This window comes from Nomascus leucogenys, chromosome 4, assembly GCF_006542625.1.
Source record: "Nomascus leucogenys isolate Asia chromosome 4, Asia_NLE_v1, whole genome shotgun sequence".
Classification (NCBI taxonomy): domain Eukaryota; kingdom Metazoa; phylum Chordata; class Mammalia; order Primates; family Hylobatidae; genus Nomascus; species Nomascus leucogenys.
In genome coordinates this window covers 20,978,248-21,001,734 of record NC_044384.1, presented here as the reverse complement: position 1 = coordinate 21,001,734, position 23,487 = coordinate 20,978,248, and the positions used below count along the sequence as shown (strand labels likewise).

The 23,487-nt window shown below is 36.6% G+C and overlaps 1 protein-coding gene across 1 annotated transcript in view; it reads left to right on the top strand.

The window, feature by feature from the left end:
* MALT1 (MALT1 paracaspase) overlaps nt 1-19,980 on the top strand; it is a 74,311-nt gene extending 54,331 nt beyond the window's left edge. Inside the window, exons 11-17 of the mRNA XM_003264277.2 lie at nt 4,605-4,782; nt 5,528-5,602; nt 6,445-6,572; nt 11,734-11,883; nt 14,201-14,358; nt 15,486-15,611; nt 17,232-19,980. Coding sequence (XP_003264325.2) covers nt 4,605-4,782; nt 5,528-5,602; nt 6,445-6,572; nt 11,734-11,883; nt 14,201-14,358; nt 15,486-15,611; nt 17,232-17,669 — 1,253 coding nt within the window. The 3' untranslated portion in view covers nt 17,670-19,980. The remainder of the gene's footprint in view (nt 1-4,604; nt 4,783-5,527; nt 5,603-6,444; nt 6,573-11,733; nt 11,884-14,200; nt 14,359-15,485; nt 15,612-17,231) is intronic.
* The last annotated feature ends 3,507 nt before the right edge of the window (nt 19,981-23,487 follow it).

Genomic DNA, 23,487 nt, shown 5'->3' with positions numbered 1-23,487 from the left:
TAAGTGCCTTAATTTCATTCAGCAGTTGCAGGGCTGGGCATGTAGCATTAATGTAACAGAACAACATTCAGCTTTTCCCTGGATGAATGGGAGCTAAGCCTTCCCTCAGAGTTGTATCTTCACCCCAGTCAAGTCTTGCTGGAGCCAGACATATTACCTGACATGAGGGAGGCAGCACCCAGGCCTGTTGTTAGTTGTCTCTAAGTAATACCAGTTGAAATGGTACCATTTCTACTAAAAGTCAGACCCTTGAAAAGAGACCTCCGGATCTGACCCTGTCTTGATTGGTTTGCATTGTTAATTTAATGCAATTCAGTAAGTAATTACTGAGTTATTTTTGTTACATCTATAGTCCAGATAAAGGAGTATGCTATGTGCTGAGGGAAATAATAGTGAATAAAGATCATGATCTGTCCTCCTAAGAAAATTTTAGTCCCGGGCTGGGCACAGTGGCTCAAGTTGGCCTGTAATCTCAGCACTTTGGGAGGCCGAGGCAGGCAGATCACCTGAGGTCTGGAGTTTGAGACCAGCCTGACCAACATGGAGAAACCCTGTCTCTACTAAAAATACAAAATTGGCCGGGCATGGTGGCATATGCCTGTAATCCCAGCTACCCAGGAGGCTGAGGCAGGAGAACCACTTGAACCCGGGAGGCAGAGGTTGCAGTGAGCTGAGATCACACCATTGCACTCCAGCCTGGGCAACAAGAGTGAAACTCTGTCTCAAAAAAAAAAAAAAAGAAAACGATAGTCCTTTAATACAAGGAGAAAAAAACTCTATGTAGTCAAAACATCAACTCTGTGATTTTAAGCAAATCATTTAATCTTTGTAATTTAATTTTCTCATCTATAAAATAAGGGTGGAAATCATTTAAAGTTGTTATATGGATTAAAATTAGATTGTGTGTGAAAGTCCTTTGAAAACCAAGAAAATGTTATACAGGTTGAGTATCTCTAATCTGAAAATCCCAAATCCAAAACACTACTGGTCCCAAACATTTCCGATAAGAGCTACTCAGAGTGTGCAAATGTAAAAGATTAGTGTCATTATGATTTCTTATCAGAAAAACTAAGTAGACATAGGACTATACAATGTCAGGAAAAGCCAGTATGTGATGGTCAGAAAGTGCTGCTACAGCATTTCAAGGTAGGGAGAATTTGAAGTGTGTTAGAAAGCCACAAACCAGTTACCAGGTAGTAGTTACCAGGTAGTAACTTGCCAAGGATTACTGAACATTGGAAATAGCCCTTGAGGACTAGTTATGGTTTGGGTAGATAGAAAGGAGATAGAGTAACTTGAGCAAAGTTGTGGAGGTTAAAAATAAGTTTATCTTGCTCTTGAAGCAGTAAAGGGACTGATGGAAAATAGAGTTATATTTTGAATACTTGATAGAGAAGTATAAGTTGTACTCTTTTTAAAGTGTATAATTCGGTGATTTCAGTATCTTCACAAAGGTGGGCATCAGTCACCACTACCTACCTTCAGAACATTTCCATCACCCCAAAAAGAAACCCCATATCCATTCATATCCATTAACAGTCACTCCCATTCCCCTGGCAACCACAAATCTATTTTCTGTTTCTATGGATTTGCCTATTCTGGACATTTCATATAAATGGAATCACCCAATATGTGGCCTTTTATGTCTGCCTTCTTTCACTTCGCATAATGTTTTCAAAGTTCATTCATATTGTAGCATGTACTACAACTTCATTATTTTAGGGCTAGATAATATTCCATTATATGATTATACTATATTTTATTCATTTATCATCTCATGGACATTTTTGGACATTATAATACTGCTATGAGCATTTGTGTACACATTCTTGTGTGAACATAGTTTCCATTTCTCTTCGGTATGTACCTGGGAGTAAAATTCCTGGGTCATATGGTAATCTATATTTAACTTTTTGAGGAACTGCAAAACTCTTTCCAAAGTTCTTACACCATTTTACGTTTGTGCCACCAGAAATGAATGAGGGTTCCAATTTCTCTGCACCCTTGCCAACACTTGTTCTTGTCTTTTTTATTGTAGCCATCCTGGTGAGTATAAAATGACTTGGATTTGCATTTCGCTAGTGGCTAATGATGTTGAGCATCTTTTCATGTGCATATTTGCCACTCATATATCCTCTTTGGAGAAGCATCAGATCCTTTGCCTATTTTTAAATCAAGTCATTAGTCTTTTTTTTTTTTTTTGAGATGGAGTCTTGCTCTGTTGCCCAGGCTAGGGTGCTAGTGGCACAATCTCAGCTTACTGCAACCGCCGCCTCCTGGGTTCAAGTGATTCTCCTGCCTTAGCCTCCCAAGTAGCTGGGATTACAGGCTCCTGCCACCACACTTGGCTGGATTTTTGTATTTTTCATAGAAACGGGGTTTCACCATGTTGGCCAGGCTGGTCTTGAACTCCTGACCTCAGGTAATCCACCCACCTTGGCCTCCCAAAGTGCTGGGATTACAGGCGTGAGCCACTGCGCCCGTCTTTTTGTTGATGAGTAGAAGAGTTCTTTATTCTGGATACAAGCTGTCCTTATCAGTAAATGATTTGCAAATATTTTCTCCCATTGTGTGGGTTGTCTTTTCACTTACCTGATCTTCGTGGTTTATTGAATTAAATCCATTCTTTTGGTCATTATTTTTAAAACCCTCCATATCTATGCACTCCTTTTTAAAATTCCCTGTGTGTGCACTCTTATTTTCATTCACAACAGTAATTTAGTTTTTTGCTAGGCTAGTCTCTTTTCTGTTAGCTTTCATTCCAGGTCCAATCCGTGTTTATTTCTGTTCTTCTGCCCATAATCTACCTCGCTCTCTCTCTGCCTTTCCAAATTTCTAGCCATTCCCTCTCTTAAGACCATCCCCCCGTTGTTTCACTTCATACTGATATTCCTCTCTGTACTTTACTCATTTCATACGTACATGGTGGTTGTCCCACTAACATGATTTATGGCATTTAATTATGTGATGACTTTCACTGTTGTTTGATAACATAAACATGTGTGAATCTCCTGATCTCCTGCTTAGAGGTCAGGAACTTTGTCTTTCTTTTTCGTTTCTCTCAGTGCCTACATGATAACTTCCAGTGCACACATGAGCTGTAGGATAAACCCACACTTGATAAATGGGTATATCCATTTTCTCATTTTAGCTGAAACGTATTTGAAAGAACCATTTTTCTCATTTTAATCGAAATTCAAAAAAAGCAGAGGACCTGGAGTTTGTCCTGTAGGACCACATGAAGCAAATTGTCTTTAATTCTCAAAGCCGCATTCTCCGCTAGGAGTCGGGGCCATAATTACAATGGATTAGCTATTTTTGGTTCCCTGTCTAAATGGCTTTTCCTATTTGCTTTAAAATACCCTGTAAAGAAATCATTAAATCCAAAATATTGAGAGAGCAAAATTAGTGGGCTCTAGAGATTACAAGCAGAGGGGAGGATATCTTCAAAAGTGTTTTGTCCAGTATTTTTATGAAGAAGTTCAGACTGATATTTTTGTTGTTTTTTACAGCCAAAACAAATTTCAAGAAAACATTGAGTTGTTTGGGTTAGTTTTTGTAGTGTCATTTCTCAGTAAGGAAATATGATTTATCTGTTGAGTCCTAAAACTATCCCAAATTTTAGATTATTAATTCAAAAGACTGTAGATGGAAGATTGATATTTATATCTCATAGCAAAAAGAAAAAATAGCAATCTGTGAAGTCATATTTCCCATCTGTGATTATAAAACCACATTTTATTTTAATAACCCTTAACTGTTTATGGTGATACCTGCAGTTTCTTGACTTCATATTGCAGTTGCTATTCATCTGAATTGTGTGTGTTTGTTCATCTGTTAAATACTTACTAAGCTCCTGCTCTATGCCAGGAACACACAAATAAATAAATGTAAGACTATCTCTGCCCTAACAGAACTCCTAGCTTCATGGAGGAGACAAATGAGTCAGGAGATAAATCCTAGCTGCATTCTTTTTTATATATCATAACATAAAATCGTATTTTATATTATACTATTGGTTATAAATATATTACTTTTATAAATTAGGATATACTTCAGACAGCATTTTGATATTGTCTTAAAATGCAAATTTTAAGTGCAGACTGTTGGTAATAATTTCATTTATTTATTTATTTTTTTGAGACGGAGTATTGCTCTATCACCCAGGCTGGAGTACAGCAGCATGATCTCGGCTCACAGCAATCTCCACCTCCGAGGTTCAAGTGATTCTCCTGTCTCAGTCTCCCAAGTAGCTGGGATTACAGGTGCCCACCACCATGCCCAGCCAATTTTTGTATTTTTAGTAGAGATGGGGTTTCACCACCTTGGCCAGGCTGGTTTCGAGCCCCTGATCTCAAGTGATCTGCCTGCCTTGGCCTCCCAAAGTGCTGGGATTATAGGTGTGAGCCATCATGCCTGGCCTGTTGCCAATAATTGTAAATGCAAATTAACATTGTCTATATTTATAATTGGGTATTTCTTACATATGCTCGCATCAACTTGAAGAAAAAGTCAAGGTTTTTCTACAAAAAGTTATGCAGTCTATATGTTCAGAGTGCATTTAGAATTGACATCTACCTCTCTTTTATTTTTCCTCTTTTCAGGGTTATTATATTATGCAGGACATGGTTATGAAAATTTTGGGAACAGCTTCATGGTCCCTGTTGATGCTCCAAATCCATATAGGTCTGAAAATTGTCTGTGTGTACAAAATATACTGAAATTGATGCAAGAAAAAGAAACTGGACTTAATGTGTTCTTGTTGGATATGTGTAGGAAAAGGTAAATTTTCTAATCTCTATTAATTGTTGGAATTAAATATCAACCATGACAAACTAGAGAAACCTGTGAAATGCTAACAGCCATTTGTGTTTGTGAATTTTAGTTTATACATTGAAACTGGAAGAACAAAACTAGAGGAAAATATATTTACTCCATGTATATCTAATTATTTTAATTCTTCGTATTTGCTATAGAACACAAATGAAGAACTAAAGGGCATGGGCATTTATTCAATTCATACTACAGGGGATTCAACTCTCCAGAATGCCTTTAGATGTCTTTAATAATCATTATAGTTATAATCATTATAGTTATTCCCTCAGGAATTAACAAACCCAACACCCATGGAGTTGGGATTTCTGGTCACTAGTCAGTCCTGGTCTTCCAGACACAGAATGAGTAGCCGAAGCAGATGTTTGGAGGTTTGGATCCCATTTGTCTGCCATTGCCTTTCTAAGGAATAGAACCAATGACTACTCCTCTAGATTTACTATTTTTTGCTTGCTCAGCATTTACCAATCAAAATCCAATGCCAGAGTTCAAATGCAACTCCAGTTTTAAAGCTAACAAAGAGATAGTGGGTTATTTTGGGTAGATATGTAGCTACCTAGATGAAAAATTTCGAATCTATAATTTTAAATTATGTATTCTAAAAAACTTGTATTTTCTCATTATTTATACTCTTTTAAGAATGCTCTTTAACTTTTCATATTTCTATCTGCCCTTCTCCGCCTCCCTTAAATAGAAATGACTACGATGATACCATTCCAATCTTGGATGCACTAAAAGTCACCGCCAATATTGTGTTTGGATATGCCACGTAAGAACATTTTATGTTTACATTGAGGTTTCCTTTATTGTTTGATGTCTTTTTGTTTTTGCTTTTTAGGAGCAGGGGTCTTAACTCTGTCACCCAGGCTGGAGTGCAGAGGCGCCATCATAGCTCACTGCTCCTGGGCTCAGGCGATCCTCCTGCCTCAGCCTTCTGAGTCGCTGGGATTACAGGCATGTGCCACTATGCCTGGCTCCTGAGGGTTTTTTGATTATAGATTAGAGGCCTAGAAAATACCTATAGACATGTAAGCATAAATTTACCTCCTTGATATTCTGCGTAGAAAATTGTAAATGATCGACTTTAGCATTCCATATCATGGTATCTTAATTATTAAGCCCAAATTGGGCATGTAGTTCCTGCTTAAAGATTAACTCTTTAATTATCAGTGTCATGTGAGAGGCAGAAGAGAAAATGAAGCTTATCGGTGTATACAGAAGTCCCATGTGGCAAGTGTTTGCTTTTCTAACATTTTCTTTTTAAAAAATTATTTTTATTGGATATTGACAAGTTATAATTGTATGTATTTATGGGATACAAAGATATGCTATGATGTATGTATTCACTGTGGAATGATTGAATCAAAATAATTCACATATCACCTCAAATACTTATCTTTTTTCCTCCTAACTGAAACATTGTACCCTGTGACTAACAGTCCCCACGCCGTCCCCACGCCGTCCCCACGCCATCCCCACCCCCCAGCCACTGGTAACCACCATTCTGCTGGCTGCTTCTCTGAGTTCATTTTTATTAGCATCCACATATAAGTGAGAACATACAGTATTTGCCTTTCTGTGCCTGGTTTAACTTCTTTTTCTATTTTTAAGGTGTCAAGGAGCAGAAGCTTTTGAAATCCAGCATTCTGGATTGGCAAATGGAATCTTTATGAAATTTTTAAAAGATAGATTATTAGAAGATAAGAAAATCACTGTGTTACTGGATGAAGTTGCAGAAGGTAAAATAAAGAGAAAATTACTCAGAAAAAGGAGAGCAGGGGAGACACACCTATTCAGGGTTCCCTCTCTGGCGATTGTTTTATTCTTATTGTTATTATGTGGGTTTGGAATTAGTATCTACTTTACAAAACAATTTTTATATTAATATAACGTTCAGCAACACTTCTATTTAATGTCATCTTTCCTTCCCTTTTGACATAGCTCTCCACCATCTGTGCAGCATTACTTAGACTACAAGGCTAAGCCTAGGCACAGTCATTAAATAAAGTTGAATCGTCAGAGCTCTACTTTGCTTCTATGCCCAGTGCCTTGGTGCTGGCAAATCTCCCTATGTGGGGGTGGGTGGGGGGCCTGGAGGGGTGGTGGGGAGTTGTCCAGTGAGCAGTCTCTCCCAGGACGGGAGAGAGAAAACTACAGAAATTTTTAGACACAGCTGGGAAAAGCTAAGTTCATTTTTTTCCTTGATGAACTTAGTAGTTTTAAAATCTTGATTTAAGGATGTGATCCTAGGGGGTCTAATGCCACATCTTCTATCTGTTCTTTCCCTGCCTGCTGGTATAATGCTATGCATATGTCAGATGCTGGATAAGTACCTATTATTTCAGTAGATTGCACTGTGTTTTTTGAAAAAACATTTTATAAGCCATAGCAAAAAGAAGGTAACTTGGCCAGGCATGGTGGCTCAAGCCTGTAATCCCAGCACTGGAAGCTGAGGCAGGAGGATCACTTAGGGCCAGGAGTTCAAGAACAGCCTGGGCAACATAGCAAGACCCTGTCTTCAAAATAAAAATTTAAAAAAAAAGTCATTCTTTCACAAACTAGCACCACTAGAAAATGGAGTTTCATGGATGTTCCAGTGATGGCAGTTTGGGTATAAGGTGTTTGACCAACTGTCAGCCATATTTATTTTCATGTTTTTATCTGTGTAGCTATTTTAGACCACTTGACTTAGCCACTTTTCCATTTAACATAACCAGCCAGGGCTTTGGACTTCCTGCCACCCTCCCGCTTCAACCAGAGAAGTTCCACTTTTATTTGTTTTCTACAGTAGGCTTCTTCTGAAGCTCACATTTGAAGGAAAGGCTCTGCTGCTTAAAAAAAAAAAAAGAAAACCTTTGGATTATGTCAGTTATATTTAAACTGAGATCCAGTAAGGTGCTCCAGAAACTCTACAGTGTTTTATTTCAGTTTCGTTTTTAAATACATTTTAACTATTTTAAAACTTAATAAAAAGCACCATGCTCACCCATATATATTTACCAAATTGTCATAGCAATGAATGGCATCCCGATATGTGCTGTGAGGATATTTGAACTTCTTATAAACGTCTCAGAAAGTTTTGCTTTTCACTGATCTTTTTCAGTCTTACCATGTCTGCTTAACCAGAATTGCCCAAGCAGGAAGACGCTACAGTGTACATGGAGCACACTCAGCTCAGTGCCGTGCACATTGTACCCTTCATGGGTAACAGCCCACTCATTGTACAAAATAAGTAAAGGCCTAATAGCATCATGATAAATAATACAGTTAAATCTAGCCCTTATTTTGAGTTTTGGGTGCTTTGTATCTGACCCCTGTCTTAGTAGTAAAGAGCAAAAGTAGTTGTATGAAATTTTTCACAAGTCATCCAATTTTGAAACAAAACTTTGCTGCTTCTCCCTTTGGATCTTCCAGATTATTTAATTAAAAATTATTCCATGGCTGGGCATGGTGGCTCATACCTGTAATCCCAGCACTTTGGGAGGCTGAGGTAGGATTGCTTGAGCCCAGGAATTCAAGACCAGCCTGGGCAACACAGCAAGACTCCCTCTCAATTAAAAAACAAAATTATTCAGGGCCAGGTACAGTGGCTCATGCCTGTAATCCCAGCATTTGGGGAGGCTGAGGCAGGAGGATCACTTGAGCACAGAAGTTGGAGACCAACCTAGGCAACACTGTCAGACCCCCATCTCTATAAAAATTTAAAAAATTAGCCAGGCATTATGGTGTGCACCTGCAGTGCTGGCTACTTGTGAGGCTTAGGTGGGAGGATTGCTTGAGCCTGGGAGTTTGAGACTGTAGTAAGTATGATCACACCACCGCTCTCCAGCATGTGTGACAGAACAAGCCCCGTCTCAAAAAAAAATTCCAGAGGGAAAAAAGTATTCAGAGATTATAAGCCAAGCAGTTGAAGGGAAAAATAAACATGTTACCAATTTCTTTTTTAATTTTTTGGTTTCTTTGAGACAGAGTCTCTGTCACGCAGGCTAGAGTGTGGTGGCACAATCTTGGCTTACTGCAACCTCCACCTCCCAGGTTCAAATGATTCTCTTGCCGCAGCCTCCGGAGTAGCTGGGACTGCAGGCACGCACCACCATGTCCGGCTAATTTTTGTATTTTTGGTAGAGATAGGGTTTCACTATGTTGGCCAGGCCTGTCTCGAACTCCTGGCCTCAAGTGATCCACCGGCCTCAGCCTCCCAAAGTGCTGGGATTACAGGTGTGAGCCACCATGCCCGGCCCACCTTACCAATTTCAACTGTGTGCAAGGAAAACAAAATATGAGGTAAATTGGTTATAAAGCTACAGCCATCAGTCTGTAACCTGACTTTTATTTTTGTACTATTCAGGACAGCATTATTATTAGAAGTATTGAACATACTACTGAGGGTTTTTATTGTGAGTAGATGTTTGATATGAGTATAGGACCTTGTCAGTAACCTACATCTAATTATAGGATCCCTCTTTTCCCTTCCCCTACTCCGTGATAAGTACCATTCTAAACTTATTCCTTTTTCTTTTTACATAGTTTGAGTTTATATATACCCAAAAGTATGCATAGTTTTGTTTTTAACTTTATAAAAAGGTATTATGCTCTATGTAGTCTTTTGAGACTAGAATTTTTTTAGTTAATATTATATTGCTAAGATTGATCCATATTGTTACATGACTGTAGTTTTTCATTTTAACTGCTATGTAATACTCTATTATGCAAACATACTAGTAGTTTTTTTCAACTACTCTCCTGTGTTGGTGAGCATTTGTTAGTTGCGGTTAACAGTCTTGTATATGTCTCCTGGAATATGTATGCATGAATTTCTTTGCGGTGTAATTCTAGGCCTTGGAATTGCTGTGTCATAGGGTATGACAGTATTCCATTTTAAGAGAGAATGCCAGACAGTTTTGTAAAGTGGTTGCCGAGTCTGCACTTACCCTACTCCCCCCAGCCAGCAAGGGATAATGTGAATCTGTACTCTCTCCATCACTTGATAGACTTTTATTTTTGCCAATCAAATGTTAAATAGTATCTCATGTAGTCTTGATTTGGTTTTCCCTAACCATTAGTGATATTGAACATTGTTCGTATTTTTAATAGCTATATGTATATCTTATATACATACAGTTACACCATGTAGGCTTTTCATTTCTTGAGTCAATTTTGATAAGTTATATTTTCCTACAAATTTGGGCAGTTTTCAAATTTGTTGTCATTAGTTGCTCATATTTCTAATAGTATTCTTTAATCTCTGCTTTATCTGTAGTTATGTATCCGTTTTCATCAGTATTACTTACTTGTACCTACTTTGTGTTTTTCTTTATTGACAGCTTTTGCCAATTGTGCTATTTCGTTTTGAAGAAGCAGCCTTGGGCTCTGTTGATCTCTTCTACTTTTTCATTGTTTTCTACATCATTAACTTCTGCTGTTTATTTATGTCTTGACTTGCATTTAATTTATTCTTTTTCTAACATCATCTAGTTCATTCACTTTTAGCCTATTTTTTCCAACTTAAATTTCTAAGGCTTTACATTTCTCTTAAAACATCACTTTCATCACATCCTACAAGTTTAGGGATTTTTTTACTTTTTTTTTCTTTGACCTTTAAGTTATATAATATTGTCTTTAATTTTCAAATATGGCAGGAATTTTCATTTCACTTTTATTTCTACCTTAATTGCTTTGTGATCGAATATAGTCTAGTTGCTATGCTTTGAAATTTGTGGAGGTTTTCATTATGGCCAAGTAAAAGATGAAATTTTATAAATTTTGCATATGTACTTGAGAAAAATTTATATTTTTATAGCACTGGTTGCAGAACTCTATGCCCATTAGGTTTGGCCTATTAATTTTTATTTTTTTTCAGTTCTATATTTCTGCTGATTATCCCTTTGATCAATAATTGAGATGTTGAAATCTCTCAATTTACCAAATTTTCTTGTAATTCTAGCACTTTTTACATCATAGTGACTTTTTGTTTTAAATGTTTATATTTTCTTATTGAATTGAACCTTTATCATTATGTAGTGATGCTTCCATTTCAAATGCTTTTTGTCTTTTTGTATCATGTTAATAGAGCCATACCAGCTTCCTTTTTGTTGACCTAATATGCTATTTTTTACACTTTTACTTCCTACTCTTAACCCCTAGGCTAACCTGCTTCTCTACACTTTTACTTTCAAACATTTCATGTCATTCTGCTTTGCTGTAGCTTTTGGAGGCACCATATAACAGATTGTTTAAAATCCAATCTGATAATTTTGGTCTTTTAATGAGAAAATTTAGTTAATTTACATTTGTTATTTTTTGTACCTTTTTAACCATCAAATTTTTTGATTTGGATCATTTTATCTTTTTTTAATTATATTTATATCTTCTCTAACAAATAATTTTAATGTACTCCTACAATACTTGGTGTCTCCTTTTAACCTCCAACATGTTGATTTAACTTAGACTTAGTTCTGGATCACTATATATTTTTGTCTCGTTTTTTAAAAAAAGAACCTTACCATTGTTAATTCATAACATAGTAGACAGAAATGGGATAAACTATAACTTAAAGAATATGATACTTCTAAATTTAAATTGATGTGTATCCATATACATTAGTCTGTATCTAAAACATATTGAATGAAAATGGCACATTACAAAGACATACATATAACATTTTTGTTGAATTCAAAAACCTAAAACATTGGCATATACTATTTATAAATACTTACACATGAGTAAAAATTAAAACATGCCTGCTATGTCTTACACATAATAGGTGCTCAGGAAATATTTGTTGAGTGAATAAATGATACTGAGAATATAACCTGATAATGTAGGATAGTTCTTAGCCTAAATATTTAAAACATAAGAATTGGTGGTCTTAAAAATAATATTTATTTTCATATCTTTTAGATATGGGTAAGTGTCACCTTACCAAAGGCAAACAGGCTCTAGAGATTCGAAGTAGTTTATCTGAGAAGAGAGCACTTACTGATCCAATACAGGGAACAGAATATTCTGCTGAATCTCTTGTGCGGAATCTACAGTGGGCCAAGGCTCATGGTATGGTAAAGCTTATTTTTTGTTAGATCTATAATATACTTACGTTAAATCATAAAGTTTCTTCTGAATAAATAACTTTCCTCCCAATTTTACAGTGAAAATATTTCGGCCTACTAGGCAAATCTCAAACCAAACAAATATTTCAATTATGGATATTACACTGGTTTATTTGATGTTAGAAATATCAAATTATTTAGCCCATTATTGTCACCATTGGTAAAATTAAAATGACCATTTAAAAATTTTTCTATTTTTAAAATAGGTTAATTTTCCATTCGTCTAATACACAATCCTTTAGTTCTCCTATATTTGTGACCTGTTAAAGTGTGCAGCTGTCGAAAATCATGGATTGGGTTCTGATCCAGTCTCTACCACTCTATGAACATGTTATCTATAACATGTAAATAAGAAATAGTACCTGCTTCAGGCTGGGTGTGGTGGCTCACGCCTGTAATCCTAGCACTTTGGGAGGCTGAGGCAGGTGGATCACCTGAGGTCAGGAGTTAGAGACCAGCCTGGGCAACATGGCAAAACCTCATCTCTACTAAAAATACAAAAAGTTAGCCGGGTGTAGTGGCACGTGCCTATAATCCCAACTACTAGGGCGGCTGAGGCAAGAGAATCTCTTGAACCTGAGAGGTAGAGGTTGCAGTGCAGTGAGCAGAGATTGTCCCACTGCACTCCAGTCTGGGCAACAGAGTGAGACTCTGTCTCGAGAAGAAAAAAAATAGATAGCACCTGCCTCATAGGTTATTGGGATTGAGTGAGTGCACAGGTAGAAATGAGCATGGCACTAGACAAGTCCTCTGTACTTGTAATTATTCATATAACTGAGCATCCTTTCTTGGACACTTGATCAGTAAGTTGAGTGATCAGCAGAGAAGATGACGTGAAAATCAATCTGTAGCTTAATTACCTATGTTTAATGAAAAAATCAGTTTAAATTACCAATTGAAATAATTTTGGATTTTCTGAGTCCAAGTGTCTATTCTGTCTCTTATAGATAATTGAAAAATAATTATTTAATGAACTTCTATAAAATATCTTTATTTTCATAAATAATAATTTTTGTTCTTGGCCAGGTGTGGTGGCGCACACCTGTAATCCCAGCATTTTGGGAGGCCGAGTTCAAGACCAGCCTGGCCAACATGGTCAAACTCCCATCTCTACTAAAAATACAAAAAATTAACTGGCCATGGTGGCAAGTGCCTGTAATCCCAGCTACTCTGGAGGCTGAGCCAGGAGAATCACTTGAACCCAGGAGTCGGAGGTTGCAGTGAGCCAAGGTCACACCATTGCACTCCAGCCTGGGAAATAAGAGTGAAACTCAGTCTCAAAAAAAAAAATTGTTCTCTAATATATATTTTTAGTAAATTAACATATTAAAGCACATTAAAATGTAAAATGCTATAAATATCTCACCATTCCAGATAACTGGATAAGTAATTGAATGTCTTTTCTCTAAAAAATATATAAAAAAAGATCTAAACAACAAATAACAAAATTACAATGGTAAATAAAGATCAATAGTAAACGAAACTTCATAAAACAAAATGAAAAGGTCATATAGAAAATATTTGTAACAAATAAGAGAAAAAAATTAAGACCCTCAGTAAACAAGCAAATGATGCAAATTCAACAATCCACACTGCTGGAAGTATAGAGAAAAATTTTTTAAATGGCTAATTTAAGTAATTAAGGAATAATTAAAACTATGATGGTATCTTTCTACTTTTTAATACCATCAAGTAGACAAATGTTTTAAAAATTAATACTCTGTTTTGGACATGTTATGCTGAAACTTTATATTCCATGTAAACTGAAAATAATTTGTCCCATATGTAAAGGAACAATCATATAGCTTTATCTAACAATCTTAAAGCATTACATATATATAAAGAAATATTAACTATGATAGAAAAACAATAAAACCCAGAAGTATTTTAAATATTCAAGAGTTAACAGAATGGTTAAAGGTAAACAAACTATAATGTGGCTGTTCAGTGACATTGTGCTTTATTAAAAATTCTGGTCATATAAATTGAGGCAACAGTAAAAATTTATCTACAGTTGTATGCGTATTTTTGATTGCCACAATGAAAATTATATATACAGTTGGATAAGAACTATAAGCAAATGGTAAATGAAAGATTTTGTTTGGCCAGCAGAATATTGAGCGTTATTTTTTAAATTGTATGTGTTTAAACAATGTAAATCATGTTTTTAAGCAAAAGAAATGCTCTCTAACTATATTCTCCATAAATATTTGCCTCTTATCAGGAAACCTACCAAAGTTGTTCTTATTGTTCTTTTTCAGAACTTCCAGAAAGTATGTGTCTTAAGTTTGACTGTGGTGTTCAGATTCAATTAGGATTTGCAGCTGAGTTTTCCAATGTCATGATAATCTATACAAGTATAGTTTACAAACCACCCGAGATAATAATGTGTGATGCCTACGTTACCGATTTTCCACTTGTGAGTCTCTTCTTTTATTTAAAATACAGTGATATATTCTCACTCATTAAAGACTAAATTTTTTAAAACAAAATTGATGGGAAATATATATAAATATATATGTGTATATATTTATAGTTTAGTAACACTGGTCATAATATTTACTAATTGCCAAAATACCTTAAGTTTATGAGATTTAGAAGTGTCTAAAGTTCACTTAGGAAGGATGCCTTTAATTTCTTATATCCTAAACAGGAGAGCCAATGTGAAGGAATAAAATGTGCTATAAACATGTCAAGAATAATTTCCTTTTAAACAGTGATAACTTATATTGGAAACAGTAGTTTTTAAGTCTTATTAAGGTGTGGTCATATGCTGGAATAATAGAAATCTAGTTCTGCTCTTTTCAAACATTTAGGTGTGATAGTTATTTTATGTTGGTCTAAAGAAGCCAGTAAATAGTACGCCTCTTTCCTACATGAGTGTGACAAACTGAGAAGCAAGCCAAGGGGTAAGACAAGCAGAAACCCAAAATATCACTTTTATTACTGATAGAGGCTTTGTGGAGGATATTGCTTCATGTCAGAGTAAACGGTCTAGCACCAAACCCCAGAATTCAGTGGCCACCCCACACCTCCAGTCTCAGCAGTACAGAGGCCAGATAGGCTTCCTGAGGTGCTGAGCAAGCTAGGGGCCTGTGGGCTTCTCACTTACTCTTGGCCATTGGGTTGGCTCTAAAAGAAGAAAAAGGAAAAGGCTGTTTATTTATCCTTCTTAAATATTCTAATCATATAAATTTCCCTGCACCTTCTCAAAAGTGATGAGTAAGAGGAGAGAATCCGGGAGTCAAACTGCTTAAGAGGAAACTTGAGTAGCTCAAGAAGCATTTCTAGGAATCAGTTGAAAGGAAACTCTTTCAGAGCTCACTTTACTTTTTAAATGGCTTAGTACAGAATTGAGAATTCCTATTATAACCATAGATTGTTGTTTTCATTGTTTAGTCCTGGATAATTTCGGGATTCCCAAAATTCACAAGAGGCCAAAATTCACGAGAGAACAATATCCGTTAAGACGTTTTATGTACTAGATTATATTGTGGCTTTCACTGATTTCATTATTAACAGTCCCTAATTTTTTTTTTTTTACAGGACCTAGATATTGATCCAAAAGATGCAAATAAAGGCACACCTGAAGAAACTGGCAGCTACTTGGTATCAAAGGATCTTCCCAAGCATTGCCTCTATACCAGACTCAGTTCACTGCAAAAATTAAAGGTTACTACCTTTTCTGTTTATAGCTACTAATGGAAAACTTTACGAAACTGGAAACTTATTTTGGCGTAGACCATAGATATGCTGCCTTATTATTAAACTAGAGATAACCAATCTACAGAAGGTCCTATCAGTGACCCTTTTTATATTCTGTTTCCGATGGTGGCCAGAGGACTTTATGTGTGCTTACCCTCCATAATGCTGAAAAATTAATAACAGAGCATATTCTTTTTTCTTTTTTTAGAAACAGAGTCTTAACTCTGTCGCCCAGGCTGGAGTGCAGTGGCATGAACATGGCTTACTATAACCTCAAACTCCTGAGTGCAAATGATCCTGCCACCTCAGCTTCCCAAGTAGCTGAGTCTACAGGCACATGCAACTACACCCAGCTAATTTTTTTAAACTTTTTGTGGAGAAGGGATCTCACTATATTGCCCAGGCCAATCTCAAACTCATGGCCTCAAGAATCCTCCCTTCTTGGCCTCCCAAAGCACTCGGAGTACAGGTGTGAGCTTCACTCCCAGCTCCATATTCTACTTTTAAATATATTCAGATTTTCAAGTAATCATTTCCTAGTTCTATGACTAAACATATAGCAAATTAGAATTTCTTTTCCATTTTTTATTTCTAATTGACTTACAAATGAGAAGCTAGTTCTGCATGTTGAGTGTTCTAATGAAAGCTTTTCTTTTCAAAAATTGAGATTTTAATTTGTTCACAACTACATGACCATAGAATGTATCAGCTAAAACTCAGGCAATGGAATGGGCACAATTGAGAATTACACACATAAACCTGTTGTCATCCTGTTCGGAGCTCATCTACTTAAAATTATTTCTTCTCTTTTATATTTTCCACCTACTATTATGGATTACTATAATATTTTAAAGACAGCTTAAGCTTTTTTTATAAAAGTGGTATAAAACTAGGTTTTTTTTTTGTTCTGTTTTTGTTTTTTGAGATGGTATCTCTCTGTCGCCTAGGCTGGAATGCAGTGGCACAATCTCAGCTCACTGCAACCTCCACCTCCCGGACTCAAGTGATTCTTGTGCCTCAGCCTCCCGAGTAGCTGGGACTACAGGCACACGCCACCATGCCCAGTTAACTTTTTGTATTTTTAGTAGAGACGGGTTTCACCACGTTGGCCAGACTGGTCTCAAACTCGTAATTTCAAGTGATCCGTCTGCCTCATCCTCCCAAAGTGCTGGGAATATAGGCGTGAGCCACCACGCTGGGCCCAGATCATTTTTTAATTAAAAGTTAATTCCCCATCTCTAATAATAGGGAATGATAAGTTTCCTAAGCTGCACTGCTTGGAAAATGTTTTCCCTGTTCATCTAGAATATAAGATCTCTTTGACTTTGACTACTAACAGTAGTAAAAACTAGAAATTCTAAATGTGTTGTAAGTATTGCACGAAGGAAAAGGAAGATGATGATAGCTGGCATTTCTCAGTTTCGAGGACATATAAAGGATGCCTTGAGGATTTGGAACCTGGGAAAGGAGAGTGAGTGGATTGGTGGTGGTGGTGGCGGGGGTGGGGGTGGGTATGTGTGAATATTTTCAGATTGCTATATATTCACTGTTAATGCCAATAATAAACCAGATTTTTTTCCTTTTCAGGAACATCTAGTCTTCACAGTATGTTTATCATATCAGTACTCAGGATTGGAAGATACTGTAGAGGACAAGCAGGAAGTGAATGTTGGGAAACCTCTCATTGCTAAATTAGACATGCATCGAGGTTTGGGAAGGAAGACTTGCTTTCAAACTTGTCTTATGTCTAATGGTCCTTACCAGAGTTCTGCAGCCACCTCAGGAGGAGCAGGGCATTATCACTCATTGCAAGACCCATTCCATGGTGTTTACCATTCACATCCTGGTAATCCAAGTAATGTTACACCAGCGGATAGCTGTCGTTGCAGCCGGACTCCAGATGCATTTATTTCAAGTTTCGCTCACCATTCTTCATGTCATTTTAGTAGAAGTAATGTGCCAGTAGAGACAACTGATGAAATACCATTTAGTTTCTCTGACAGGCTCAGAATTTCTGAAAAATGACCTCCCTGTTTTTGAAAGTTAGTTAGCATAATTATAGATGCCTGTGAAATAATACTACACTTACATAAAAGTGAGACATTGAGAAAAGGCCAATGTGTATATGTAGAGAAAGAATAGTAGTAACTGTTTCATAGCAAACTTCAGGAGTTTGAGATGTTGGAATTACATTATTTAATCATAGACTTCCTCTAAGATTTTGTGAATTGGTTAATTAGTTCTGTACAAATGAAGTATGGAGGTGTGTATGTTTATATGTATGTAACAAAATATTTTCATTGTGACCACTCTGAAGTAAGAGCAATGGGAATGGCGTTCTTGTAGAATAAGTCATTGTATTTTTAACACCAGAAAGAACCTTGCTGATCACGAGTCATAACTTAATTTTATCCATGGAAGAAACACAGAAAGGCATCTAAGTTAGAGTTGGCACCAGAACTGAGACCTCCAGAAATCTATTCCAGTATTTTTTCCACTACACACTGCCTTCCTGACAGGTTCTGAGATAAGTGTTATGTTTGTAGATAGAGTGAAAATATATTTATATATATATAAATATATACAGATACATATCTGTGTATTATCTCAAGGAATGTACAAACTTTAGTTTTTTATTATAAGGACTTTGCTGCAAGTTTCAGTTAAGAGGTTTGTATATAAATCTGTTGTAGAACAGGCTGAAATTTCTTGTTCGTAAGATTATGAAACTGCATGAGAAGTGATAAAATGTTTGTTAAAAAGCTAGATAGAGGTTAAGAATCAAGATGTAATGGATAATTTTCATAGCTGCCTATCTGAATTTTCCAAATACTTAGCATCTTCCTTGATAATATGTATTTTCTTCTTGAATTTCACTGGCCTAATGAGGTAATATTCTTATCTTTGGTTCTACCTAAAAGTTGGTTAAAAATGCAATTGGCATTAACAAGGAAAAATACTGAATTAGTAATTTTAAAAGGCTCACAAAGAAAATCCCAGGCCTAGATGGCTTCACTGCTGAATTCTACCAAACATTAAAATTAGCACTAATTTTTTGCACACAGTTTCTAAAAGTAGGAGAGGAAAGAACACTTCCCAACTTATTCTAGGTCAGTATTACCGTGATACTAGACTAGACATCACAAGAAAACTATAAGCCAATATTCCTTATTAATACAAACACAAAAATCATTAACAAAACTATTAGCAAACTGAATCCAGCAACTTATAAAAAGGATTCTACATCATGACCAAGTGGAATTTATCCCAGGAATTCAAGGTTAGTTCAACATCTAAAAATCAAATAAGCTAATATACAGTCAGTTCTCATTATTCACAGTGATTATGTTCTACAAAATATTCTCCCACAGACACTGAATTAAATATGGAACAACTGCTTTTAGGAGAATGTGTGTTTGTGTATATGTGTGTATACATATGTTTATCTCACACACATTATGAGCTTGAATTCTTAATTCATCCTAGCAAATTCTACTTTATTTTACAGAAGTGAAAGTGAGGTATCAGAAGTGTTAAGTGACATGCCTAAGGCACCCCACTAGCAGGTGACAGAGCTGAAATTCAAACCCCATCTAGCTGGCCCCGGAGCCAGAGCTTCTTGTACTACACTGAATTGCCCCTGCGGTTTCCATCCTCCAGTCATTTCTCTATGAGACTGAAACAGGAAGGCAGAGCATCATCTTGTTCAGCCTCAGCTGGGAACATGTGTATTGGGTGACTCAAATTTTTCACCCATTTACACATATCCACAAATGACCGCAAAAGCACCACAGATACCAGTTTGAGGGTTATAAGTTTTAGCAAGTTGGTAAATTCACAAATATATAACCGCGAATAATGAGGATCAACTGTACCATATTTAATAAGGCACAAAACCCACACAGATTGTCTTAATAGAGACAGAAACAGCATTTGATAAAATCCAAAACCCTTTCATAAAAACACTCAACAAACTTAGGAATAAAAGGAATCTCCTAGATATGATAAATATAATATCTATGAAAAGCCCACACCTAACATTATACTTCATGGTGATAGACTGAAGGCTGAATGTTTTCCCCTTAAGATTGGGAAGAAGGACAAGGATGTTCACTCGCACTACTTCTATTCAGCATTGCATTTGAAGTTCTAGCCAGAGCAGTTAGTTAGGTTAGGAATTCAAGGTTTGTTCAACATCTAAAAATCAAATAAGCTAATAAGGAAAAGCGCTTTATACTGCAAAAGAAGTGAAACTATATGTATTCATAGTTGATATATAGTTGTATATATAAAATGCTAAAGAATCCGTAAAAAGTAATAAATGAATTCAACAGGTTGCAGGATACAAGATCAGTTTTACTTCTATACTAACAACAAACATTCTGAAAACGAGAATAAAGAAATCCTATATACAGTAGCATCCCTATATACAGTAGCATCAAGAATGAAACTCTAACACGTTGTTTAAAGAAATTAAGATCCAGATAAATGGAAAGACATCCATGTTCATGGATTGGAAGACTGAATAAATTGATTGATAGGGAAATGCAAGGGACCCAGAATAGCCAAAAAAAACATTGGAAAAGAACAAAGTTGGAAGACTTACCAATTTCAAAATGTGCTACGAAGCTACAATAAGACAGTGTAGGCATATGGATAAACATATTGATCAGAGGAATGGAACTGAACATCCAGAAATAAGCCCATACATTTCTGATCAACTTGTTTTCAACAAGGATGCTAATACCATTCAATAGAGAAGGAGTGGTCTTTTCAACAAACGGTGCTGGGACAACTGGTAGCTACATGCACAGCAAAAGGATCCCTACTTCCTACCACATAACAAATTCTAACTCAAAATGGATCATAGACCTAAATATAAGAGTTTAAACTCTTAGAGGAAAACAGAAGTAAACCTTTGTGATGTTGGGCTTAGGAATGGTTTCTTAGATACAACACCAAAAGCACAAGCAACAAAGGAAAACAATAGATAAATGGGACTTCATCAAAATTAACTTTAGTGCCTTAAAGGACACCATTAAGAAAGTGAAGTTAACCCTCAGAATGGGAGAGAAATTTTTGAAAAATCATGTATCTGATAATAAAAAACACACATGCAGGTGCTCAGCTGCGGTTACCACAGAGCAGCACTGTCCAGTGAACTTGCTGTGATGATGGATGCTTGGCATCTGCGCTCCCAGTGTGATAGCCTTTAGCCTCATGGGGTTGTTGAGCAATTGAAATAATAGCTAGTGTGAGGAACTGAATTTAAAATTTTGGTTTTAGGCCAGTTATGGTGGCTCACGCCTATAATCTCAACACTTTGGGAGGCCAATGCAGGCGGATCACTTGAGCCCAGGAGTTCAAGACCAGCTTGGCCAAGATGGCGAAACCCTGTCTCTACTAAAAATACAAAAAAAATTAGCTGGGCATGGTGGCACACGCCTGTAATCCCAGCTACTAGGGAGGCTGAGGCAGGAGAATCATGCTTCCCCTTTATACTCTTCTGTATATTTGATTTTTTTTTTTAAGAAAGAGTCCTGGCTCTGTCGCCCAGGCTGGAGTGCAGCGACACAGTCTTGGCTCACTGCAGCATCCGCGGAGGCTGAGACAGGAGAATCACATGAATTTTTAAAAAAATCTAAACATGTAATTTTAAAACTGGCTTAAGAATGATACAGTTTTGGTCTTTTTTATCAACCATGTTTTTATTTTACTTGAATCTCTCATGCCAATTGCTTTGTAATATTAAAGTAGGATTTACACAAGTGGAATTTAGAAAAGATAATCTATCAAATCTATCAATACTAATTAGAATGTAATAAAGAAATTAGGATAGTGGAGGTTTGAGCAAGTAAAGATTCACCCAAATTCAAAGCCAATACTTGATGCTGAGAGGGGATATTTTCTGGAAGGTAATTTTTAAAAATTAAAGTCACAATTATAAATTATATATTTTCTAATAAAAGAAATCTCAACTCATGGGATAATTTGAATATAAAACACTGTATTGTTCCTCATTCAGTGATGAACAAGTCAAAACGTTTCAGAAAAGAAAGTTTTTAAAGAAGAATCCTGGCACACAAAAGGTCCATTTAGACGTTGCCTTCTTCCCCCATCTCTAATGCCTCTTACTTTTCAAATCTCTGACTTGCACATGAAGTAACAGTGAGGTGTCCTGTTCAGTAATCGCAATTTTTTGACTTGTCAAATTCAAGAAATTCAGTTATGTAGCCAGAGCTTAGATCATTGACATGTATATTGGCATAAGCTTTTTTGTTTTTAATTTTATTAGAAGTGGGATCTCATTTTGTTGCCCATGCTGGTCTCAAACACCTGTCTTCAAATGATCCTCCTGCCTCAGCAGCATCAGTTTAATATCTAGATAAAATCTGATGTATGTAATTTTACTTTTAAGGGTTTTTTTTCCAAACAGACGTCCTAACAATGTTGTTTCCTATTCCTTGAACATTCACCTGATACTTATATACTGTCATTACTTTTAACTGTCAACTGATGTCAGCTACTCAATTTACACATTACTTTTGTGCATTGCATCCTGTTTCTCAGTTTGACATTGACATTCAAATTCAGAGTTTGACACTGAAACCCTGGGCATGGTGGCTCACACCTGTAATCCCAGCACTTTGGGAGGCTGCAGTAAGCAGATCATTTGAACCCAGGAGTTTGAGACTAGCCTTGGCAACATGATGAAACCCCATCTCCACCAAAAAAAAAATAGCAAAAACAAAAATTAACTGGGCATAGTTGCACACACCTGTAGTCCCAGCTACTCGGGAGGCTGAAGTGGGAAGATCGCTTGAGCCCAGAAGGCAGAGGTTACGGTGAGTGGAGATTGTGCCACTGCACTCCAGCCTGGACGACAGAGCAAGACGCTGTCTCAAAAATAAAGTATTAGTAAAGAAGAGTACACTCAGAATATGAAAATGTGTAAGTGTGCATATTCTCTTTTTTTATAATTTGGTAGCATTAAAAATACTTAAGCATCAAAGTTTGGCTTTATGAAGAAGGAGTCTGAGACACCTCAGGTTTCAGCCCTTACTAATAGCGTGGCTCAAAGAGTGTTACTTGCCTGTGCTTCTGTTTCCTTATCTGTAAAATGGGGATGATGCTATAACATCAAAGAGCTTATAATACTTTACAGAGCTGGCAGTACTAAATAAGACCATTCCTCTAAAGTGCCAGCATTTTGAAAAGCATCAACCCATCAACCTTGTGCTTTAAATCTGGCATTCTTAAAGCTATACCTGTAGGCAGTATAGAGTGTTTTTTTGTTGTTGTTTTTATTTTTTGTTTTGTTTTTGTTTTTTGAGTCTCTGTCTCCCAGGCTGTAGTGCAGTAGCGCGTCTTGGTTCGCTGCAACCTCCGCCTCCCAGGTTCAAGCAATTCTCGTGCCTCAGCCCCCTGCGTAGCTGGCATTACAGGCACACGCCACCACGTCCAGCTAATTTTTGTATTTTTAGTAGATACGGGGTTTCACCATGTTGGCCAGGCTGGTCTCAAACTCCTGACCTCAAGTGATCTGCCCGCCTCGGCCTCCCAAAGTGCTGGGATTACAGGCATGAGCCACCATGCCTGGCCGGCAGTGTGTTATCTTCTAAAGTTGCAATTTTTATTCACTCCAGAATCGCTTTTCAAAAAGTGTGCAGATTTAATGCCACCAGTTTTTTGTGTTAGGTATCTACCCTGCAAAGCAGCTCTAAAGGTGATTTACTAAAAGATTAACAGCATTTATCTCTGGTGGGATAATTTTTCTTTGCTTGCTTACCTGTATCTTGCAGATTTTACACAGTGAACAACGACTGTATAATTTTAAAATACA